The sequence below is a fragment of the Microtus ochrogaster genome, chromosome 6 (assembly GCF_000317375.1).
Source record: "Microtus ochrogaster isolate Prairie Vole_2 chromosome 6, MicOch1.0, whole genome shotgun sequence".
NCBI lineage: Eukaryota > Metazoa > Chordata > Mammalia > Rodentia > Cricetidae > Microtus > Microtus ochrogaster.
The window spans coordinates 2,896,886-2,906,658 of NC_022013.1; the positions used below are offsets into that span (position 1 = coordinate 2,896,886).

Consider the following 9,773-nt stretch of genomic DNA (forward strand, 5'->3'; position numbering starts at 1 on the left):
TCTTCTCTTCTCTTCTCTTCTCTTCTCTTCTCTTCTCTTCTCTTCTCTTCTCTTCTCTTCTCTTCTCTCTTCTCTTCTCTTCTCCTCCCTCCTTTCCTCCCTCCCTCCGTCCCTTTCTTTTTTTGGTTTTTCTAGACAGGATTTCTCTGTGTCACGGCCCTGGCTGTCCTGGAACTCATTCTGTAGATCAGGCTGACCTTGAACTCACAAAGATCTGCGTGCTTCTGCCTCCTGAGTGCCGGGATTCTTTTCATTTTTCTTACGGGCTCCGCTATTCTGCTATGCACACTCTTGCCCTCTCTTGGCTCTCTCTTTTTCTGCATCTCTTGCCCCTCTCTTTGTTAATCTCTCTCATATCCTCTCTCCTCTAACGGCTAAATCCAGTCTGCTTGTCATGCTCAGTCTGCTACTTTCTCTGTTATGGACTCTTCCAGAAGCCTCTATTGGTTCTCTCCCTCATATCTACAATAAAAACCTTCCCCTCAAACATACCTTGGAGCCAACATGACTTCAGTTTATACAGCAGTGATGGCTGGTTCCTGGTAATGGCTTATTTTTAGGGTTCTGCGATAGTATATGGTACTTAGTTAACAACTCACTAAATGTTAATGGTTACTGCTAATCCTGCCAAGTCTCTGCTGCCTCTTGGAGCTAAGGTTGGCAAAGTTTTTGGGTTGATGTGAATTTCTTCAAGAGCTCCCCACTGCTAGAAGCATCATTTGGCTCATGTCTGATGCTTTAGCCCCCAAGGAACTGACGGAGTTGGAGAAACTGAGTCTTGAAGTGATTGGTTGCTAGCTAGGATACACAGTTAACAGGAGACAATGTAGTCAGGTAGATCTGTTAAGTTGTATTTATCTGAGTAAAAACCCAACTATGGGTAGTTGCTATTACTCTCAACCTAATCCCACTTTCTTCCTCTGGCAGAACAGAGTTCTAAAGATAACTGGAAAAACCCAAGAGTTGGTGTTGTATTCCCAACCCCAGTCCAGCACAAACCTACTAGCCAAGGCAGCCAGTATTTGGCCATTCGTCCATCCATCTGCATATCCCAGGGATGCACAAACAGAGAACAGTTCAGCCTTTCGGCCGCCTTCAACAGAGCAGTAAGACACAGGTTATTTGGGGACATCACTTTTTTATATCCGATTCTATATTGATCTAAGTAAATAAGCTCAAATACTTTTGAAGTTCCTTCTTGATCTAGATAAAAGATTTCCTTGACCAATTATTACTACTTGGAAAAATAAAAAGAACTCTCAGAATTAACCATAGGTTGATGAATTTATCGTATTGCTTGGTAAAAGAAATTACAGAAAACATCCACCACTCAATGGTATGTTTTTGTATGACAGGGTATCTCACTAGCCTAAAATTCACTGATTTGTCTAAGTTGAGTGGCTGGTGAGCACCAGGCATCCAGCTGTCTCTGGATGTTTCCCCAGTTATGGGTTTATGAGCTCATACCAACATGCCCAGCTTTTTCACACGGATTTTGGAGACTGAATTCAAGGTCTTGTACTCCCAAGGTAAGCACTTTATTGACTGAAAATCTCTCCAGCCCCCACTCAAATATTTTGATAAAGAGCAATGCTTAAGGTCTGATTCCATACTTCAAATGCAGGGGATTTTTCCCCCACTGGTGCCTGCACAGTTCACCCTTTCAGGATGACTGGGATGGTATCCTTGGAATCAGGGCAGGAGGGCTCCCTCCTTCTCTTCCCTTAGAAAGCCGGAGCTACAGATAGTGAGAAAACGTGAGCCAAGCATGGTTGTGTACACCTATCAGTGCCGGTTCAAAGCCGGCCTGAGCTACATAGTTCTGGAATTCCAGGTCAACGAGGAGTACACAGAAAGATCCCCATATCAGATAGATAGATAGATAGATAGATAGATAGATAGATAGATAGATAGATAGATAGATAGGGTTAGGATCCACAGCTAGAATGAAGCATGGTAGAGAACACAAAACCTCATTCTCTCAAGATGGCAACTAATATCCCAGAGAGCTTAATACCAACGCTACTATAAGATTTTACAACTATTAGTCTGAAGTCACGGCTCAGGTAGTAAGGTGCTGGCTGTGCAAGCGTGAGGACCAGAGTTCAGATCCCCAGAACCCAGGTCAAAGCTGGGCATAGCAGCATGTATTTGTAACTCCAGTGTTGGGGTCTAGAGACAGGAGCATCTCTGGTGCCCATCGGCCAACCAGTTTAGTGGAGTCAGCAAGCTCTAAGTTCAGTGAGATGTTCTGTCTTCAAAAATAAGGTAAAAGGGCTGGTGAGACGGCTCAGCCACTGGGGCTTCTCTTCCAGAGGACCAGCATTTGGTTTCCAGCACCCATGTGACGACTCACAGTGGTCTGTAACTCCAGTCCCAGGAGATCTGAAGCCCTTGCCTGGCCTTTGAGGATACTGCACACATGTGGTACACAGATATACATGCAGGCAAGATACCCAAATACATAAAATAAAATTTAGAAATACAGCGAAGAGCAACTGAGGAAGACATTGAATGTTAACATCTGGCCTTCACACACACACACACACACACACACACACACACACACACACAGGAATTTTACAACTACTAACTCATTTAAACATTTATGAGACATGCACTCTGTGTGCTATACATGTTCAGAGATGTACTCATGCCTGCCTCGTTTTACGGAAAAGGGAGAACTCATGTAACTTAGTCAGGTCATGGTGTCCAATGAGTGGTAGAATCAGGCAGTCAGGTGCTAATATTCTGCCTACCTCATACCAGCAATGAAATCATTTTGTACCTGAGTGTGTGTTGCTAGGTTTATTCACCTAGAAGAGAGGTCTCTGGGAAGGGGGGAGGGGGACGGGATGCTACAGAGTGCAGGGACTACCTTGAAATGACAGCACATGACAGCACTAACTTGGCTGTCAGTTCTTCCCTCTTGTTTGAGCATGTTACTGACGCAAGCTAGAGAGGAGCTAAGCAGGCCAGCCTCGCTAACCAAACAAACAGATTGTCAGACCAGGGACACTGCAGGTCAACTGGAGTCAGGACAGACTCCTAAATCTAAATCCCGCAGAAACTGGCATGCTCCCAAACAAGCTCATTGGGGTGATGGATGGGTTGGGCTCGCCACTCAAATGGAAATGTCTGTGTGCACCCCGGTGGCTGCTATTGCTTTCTAAGCCCCCAGGAATTTATAAATCCAACTCCGATGAGTGCTGAAAATGACTTGCTCTCTCACACTGTGCTGAGGCAACTTGGATGCATGAGTGAATAAATCCTTGTTCAAAGCTCATTGAAATTTCCAGAAAACATTCTCTGCATCAGCTGGGCCTCTGCCGCTAATTCGTTCAGAGAGTTCAGGACCGAGAAGAATATTAAATCTTTAAAGGCAGTTTCATAGGCGGTTCCCCACTTGGTGGACAGTCGCTCCAGCACAAACGTGGAAATTTTTTTGCACATAAGTAGAGCTCCATAAATATTAAATGGATAAATGGCAGAGAGTAGAATGCCTGGTGAGCGTGCAAACACCGACTCAGATCAGGATTAAGGATTTTTGCATTACGATGGAAGTAGTAGAAAACTACCCCATATCTTTATAGTTATGAGAGGAAATGAGACTCGTAAAAAATGCAGTTGAGTGATGAGTCATGGACCTTAAGTCCTGGTACCCAGGGTGGCTGGTTCAGTTACAGGATGAGGGTGAGAAAGAGTGGCGTACAGAATGGTGGGATGTGAAGCTGGGTACTTCAGAACTAGATAGGAGCATTTTGAAAACACATTTTAATGTTCTAATATTTTAAATAGAGATTATAAACAACACAATGAACACTCATGTACCCACCATTTGCGTTTATCAAATGCTAACATTTTCATGGCACTCATCTATCTATCTATCTATCTATCTATCTATCTATCTATCTATCTATCTATCTATCTATCTATCTATCTATCTATCTATCTAAACCTCCATCTACCTATATATATATCTATCACCTATGTATACATATCACCTATGTATAACTTACCTGTGTATCATCCACCCATTTATTGATATATCTATCTATGTTTTCCCCTTATCCCCCCCTTTATGTTCTTCTTTTTCACCTATCTATACTTATTTTGAGGATTTTGAGACAGGATCTTGCTCTGTATCCCAGGCTTGTCTGAAGCTCACTATGTAGTCCAGGCTAGCCTCAAATTCCTGATCTTCCTGCCTGAGACTCCTGAATGATGGGATTACAGGCTGCGCCTCCATGCTCAGTTTCGGTATTATTATTATTATTATTTTTTTATGTATTGCCAAAATACACTTTTGGTTTCTTAAGTTTCTTTGTTTGGTTTTGGTTTTTGGTTCTTGCTTTTTCAAGACAGAATTTGTCTGTGTAATCCTGGCTGTCCTGGAACTTGCTTTGAAGACCAGGCTGGCCTTGAACTCAGAGTTCTGCCTGCCTTTGTCTGAGAGCTGGTATTAAAGACATGCACCATCATGCCCTGCTTCTTTCTAAGATTCTTAATTGAGGATTGATGAATTAAATACAAACACTGGAACATTCTGCAGTTTTAAAAAAGCCATTCATTAAAATAATCCTCACTGGGCTGGAGGGGATGGTACAATGGGTAAAATGTTGTCATGCAGGTGTGAGTCTATATTCTCAGAACCCACAGAAAAGCCAGGTGGCTCCCCTGCAATCCTAGCACTAGGGGGGTGGAGACAAGGGATACTTGGGGTAAGCTGGCTAGACTAGTTGAAGCAGACAAATGGCAAGAGACCCTGCTTCAGTAAGGTGGAGAGCTATCTCAGAAGATGTCCGATGTTATGCACCACATGTATGTCCACACACATGCAAACATGAATATAAACATGCATGTCATATACACACATGTGTGTGAGCTAGCACATACACATGCACACAGATAATGTTTATTTAGTTTGTAAAATTTCAAGGAGGATATGAGATCCCTTGTGTAACAGAATTACAATTTTGTTAAAATATAGATATGCAAAGTTTTAAATGAAATAACAGTGGCTACTGTCTGAGTGAAATGATTGGTGTATTTGTCTTCCTTTTTATACTTTTTTGTATTTCCATAGACTGTTTAAAATTACTTTAAAATATTAATTTTAATATTATACTATTAATAATTCAAAAATTGTTTTTAAAACATTGTTTTCTCGATAGCAAAATAAAGTGTGTGTGTCTGTGTTTGAGCATGTAAAGCACTAGCAATGAGGGTGACGTTTGGGCTTCCATGTACAACAGAAAGGAGTGCCAATCTGATACAGGAAGAGAGTCTTCATTTACGCTACCTCAGGGCAGACATGGGAAGTGTCCCATCTTCTCCTTCTGTAGAATGACTCACTCTTTTGGTAGGATTTCTGGTAGGTTTCTACATCTTCTACCTACATCTAAAGTCTCTGGCCTCCTGTGTCCTGTCCCTTTCCCCTGGCAGGAGGGTCCTCCACCAGCATGGTGTCCGCAGGCCCACGGCTGTGCCGCTGCCTGTTGGCTGAGCAAAAGCGGCAGGCAGTACTCACCGTGTAGACAGGGAAGAGTTCCGGGTCATTCAAGTCCCACATGTTGATGTGGGAGCCAATCTGAACTCCGGGAAATCCTAGCTCCCTCACACAGCGCTCCATCTCCTCGACGGCCAGCTCCGGGGCTTGCATAGGCAACGTGCCCAAACCCACAAACCTTCGAGGGTATCTGGCAACGGTGGCAGCTAGGTCATTGTTTAAAAACTGGCACAGCTCCAAAGTATCCTTAGGTTTGGCCTGGTGAAAACAGGAAAGGTTCCATGCCGGTCAAAACCGACTTTATTAGACGTTCATTAAGACCCGTCTTAATGATTTTATGCCTTAGGAAGGAGAGGCACGGACTGAGAAAGGTAGTGGCCTCAGGAGACCCACTCTCCGTGGAAGCAAAGAGAACTTTCACGATGCTGCTGGTTAATCAGAAGAATGGAGGCCGGAAGCTGCGGCTGGGCCTGATGGGCAACTGCTGAGCTCTCCAGCTTAGACGTGGAACCATGATGGGCCACTACCGGCAGCAGAGACCGCGAAGGCCTTCCCAGCATCTGAAGCTGCCATCAGGGCATCTGTCTTGGCTTCTTGAAGGATACCAGGAGAACCGGTGATGTTTGCATTGCTCTTAAATCACATGTCAACCACAACAACTACCAGGTTAGTGAGTTCTCAGCTCTGTACCAAAAGTCCTTTCGCGGTCTCAAAAGCTATTCTGAAACTCTCAGTGCTTGAGAACTGTTGACTTGTGGGAAGGGATCTAGGACTCCCCTTTTGTAGAGTTTATCAGGAGGTATAACATAGTTGGTCATTATTATCCTATCTCAAAATTCTTACCTCAGAGTGCACCGGTTTATCAGCAATCCAGCAAGGCACAGCAGGGGCTAATCTAGACAGGCACACTCTGGTGGGGACTCAGTGTACCACTGAACTGTATAGTGTATCTAGATTGGGTCTGAGAGCCACATACTAGCTACTGTCCTGAAGCAAGAATAAGAAGGCAGTCTGGGAAGAACATGCTACTGACCTATAAAGGGACCGCTGGAATGGGAATGTGGCTTAGAGTGCCTGCCTAGCATGTAAGAAGCCTGGGTTCCAGTCCCAGCACTGTATAAACTGGGCATGGTGAAACCTACCTGGATCCTAGCACTCAGGAGACTGGGACAGGAGGATCAGAAGTTCAAGGTTATCCTCAGCTATAAAGCAAGGCTGAAGCCGTCCTAGGCTATAGGAGAGTTTATCTCAAAAACAAACAACGAAACAAATAAATAAATAAACAGGAGACTTGATGGGACCAATTTCTAGGTTTAAGCTGTCTGTCACCTTCTGAGCTGGACGTGGGCCTTCATCCCCAGGAGGATGGTTTGAGGTTTCACACTCACCCAGTAGCTAAACATGACAGGGACCGTGGAAAGAGCTTGCACCATCACTCCTAGAACACAGAGACAAACCTGTGAGGAGAAGAGCTTTTCCCAGGGCAAAGAGGCTGGCAGCTCCCATCCTACCTGCTGGCTCTCCCTCACTGCTGGTCCCTCGGGCACTCTTCCTCCCCCACCCTCAGCCTACAGGGAGGTGAAGGCTGGACATTTGATCATTAAGAAAAATGACCTGACCCTACTTGTCCAGGATTTCTTCTACACTCCTTGTGACAAAACTTTCTTTAGGTAAGGTATTTCTCCACCATTTAAAGAAAAATAGCATGTGTTAATCATGCGTGTAATGGATTTCATCATGACACTTTTAGACATGTATGTAACATATGTTGGCCATAGTCACCCTGTTATCCCTCTCCCTGGTCCCTTTCCACTCCTGTTCATCTCTTTCCTTTCATCTTCCTAGCTAGCTTTTCTTCTACTTTCTTGTCATTTTTTTCCCCATCTTTTTTTATGGCCTCCATTTTTTTTCTAGAGCTTTCCACTGTAAGTCATGCATGACAAGTGCCCTTAATTCAGCTCCTAAATTAGCCTGGATAAAGTTTTGTGCAGTCCCCAGAGCTTGGTTCCAGAGTCTACGATCCAGGAATCTGAAAATCTGTGATCCAAAGAGAGCCCACCTCCAGGGGTCATTGTGGGAACTAAAAGAGTTAATTTGTGTCAGGTGCTTAGAATGGTGTGCGGGGGCAAAGACAATGCTCATTGAAAGTGAGTTGGGACCGTTGCCTCAAGGAGAGCAACTGAGATAAACATACAAAATAATAAGAACAAAAGCCAAAGGAGACGACACGTGCACTCACTTCTGTTGCAATCATAAACAGCAATTTCTGACTCCTGGGAACCATGTCTGAGTGTCACTGTTTTCCTCTCGAGACGGTGGGCCCTAGTTCTCTCTTTACATTTCAGGGAAAGGTTGTTCTTTGCCAGAGGTGCGGGATATACGTCTTCTCCAAGCCGCACCCCTACACAACCCCTGTGTACGCTGAGACTCAGGGCTGTGCAGACGTCCTGCAGAGCTGCCTACAGAGTTGCTGCCAGCTTTCTGCACAGCTGGATTTCAATGTTAGTTGGATATGCATTTCAACAGTGATTATCAGACAGCTCTGGACAGAAGTGCATGCCACCTGATTCCAAACTTCCAGACAGCCCTATTCATTTGGTGCTGCCAGGGTGACTCCTTTTTTTGTGGACTGTGAAATAAAACACAATTCTACTTGGGCCTGGGGGTGCAAGTCTGCTATTCTAGTGCTCCAGAAGAGGACACAGGAGGAAGAAGACTTCAAGGGCACCTTGAACAAGAGTTCGAGGCCAGCCTGGGCTCTACAGGAGACCCTGCCTCAAAAATCTGAAGAAAGCAATGGGCCTGCATCAGACTGGTTCTATCAGCGGTCAGTGACAGATCGACTCCTTGCAGCAGGGCTCACTGGGTTGTGCCCACCTTGTTGAACTACTGGATGTACTGATGGATTCTGGGGGATGGGTAGTAACTATCTTCAGTTGAGTAGCTAGTATTGAGCCCACCAGACTCCAGGTTAGCCTGTGGTCACACAGAGAATTCTGGTTAAAATTCAGTGGATCACACTGGGTGGTGGTGGTGCACACCTTTAATTCCAGCACTTGGGAGGCAGAAGCAGGAGAGTCTCTGTGAGTTCAAGGCCAGCCTGGTCTACAGAGTGAGTGTGAGGACAGGGTCCAAAGCTACACAGAGAAACCCTGTCTCAAAAAACCAAAAATACATAAATAAATGAATAAAATAAAAAAAAATCAGTGGATCACAAACAAAGCAAAGGGCATAAAAGAGACTTGTAGGGAGGAGGGGAGTTGACAGAAGAAGACAAAGAAAGCATGTGCAAGCATGCGTCGTGTGTGTGCATGTGTGCGTGTGTATGCGTGTGCGCATGAATGAACCATTTGTGCCACAGCATGCATGTGGAGATCACAGGATAACCTTCTGTATCAGTCCTCATCTTTCCCTTTGTTCATGGCCCCTGGCTGCCCACGAGGTTCTGGAGATTCTGTCTCAGTTACCATCTTACCCAGGAGCACAGGGATTGTAGTGTACCAGGCTAGCTGGCCTGTGAGCTGCTGGGGTTCTCCTGTCCCTGCCTCCCATCTCACTACAGGGATGCTGAGATCCTAGCCACCTCCATGACTACATCTGGTTTTGCGTGGCTTCTGTAGATCTGAACTCAGACCCACACAATTGTGTGGCAAGCACTTTCCCCACTGAACCACTTTCTGGACCTATTTTAAGTAATAAAATGCACTGTTATCATTTTGATAGTATACCATCTTGTCTTTAAACTAATAAAATGTTCAAATCCATGCTCTACAAACATGGGCTTGCAACGACCCCTTCCCTCTAATGAAGCTGTAACAGCATGGCTGGCAGGGAAACAGGAAACAGAAGCCGCCATCCCGTAAATCACATCACGTGATCATCAACTTTAAGGAAGGAGCTCCTTTACAACAGGAGGAAACATTGAGAGCATTTCACATCGTACGTGCCTTTCTGGTCCATTTCTCTGATACGAACTTCCGGGTCCCAGCAGTTCTGTTGGACCACTCTGAAGACCTTCCCGTCTTTCATCATCTTTGCTTCTCCCTGAGCCAGAAAAACCACATCAGCAAAGGCAACCAACTTGGATAAATCCTGTGTTCTTGAGTGTGACCGACCATTCAGGCGGCAAACGTCCATATGACTATGTGTAGAGGTCAGATTCAGGCATCCTTTCTCTGGGGCTGTCCACCTTGGGTTCCTTCCTTCCTTCCTTCCTTCCTTCCTTCCTTCCTTCCTTCCTTCCTTCCTTCCTTCCTTCCCTCCC

At 45.0% G+C, this 9,773-nt stretch overlaps 1 protein-coding gene across 3 annotated transcripts in view; it reads right to left on the reverse strand.

Moving 5' to 3' along the window:
* Acmsd (aminocarboxymuconate semialdehyde decarboxylase) overlaps positions 1-9,773 on the reverse strand; it is a 36,771-nt gene that overhangs the window by 17,882 nt on the left and 9,116 nt on the right. For all 3 annotated transcript variants that reach the window (XM_013346662.1, XM_013346663.1, XM_005348239.2), the window contains exons 3-6: positions 9,457-9,553; positions 6,898-6,947; positions 5,531-5,767; positions 1,000-1,093 (exon numbers count right to left, since the gene is read on the reverse strand). In XM_013346662.1, the coding sequence (XP_013202116.1) occupies positions 1,000-1,093; positions 5,531-5,767; positions 6,898-6,947; positions 9,457-9,553 (478 nt within the window). The remainder of the gene's footprint in view (positions 1-999; positions 1,094-5,530; positions 5,768-6,897; positions 6,948-9,456; positions 9,554-9,773) is intronic.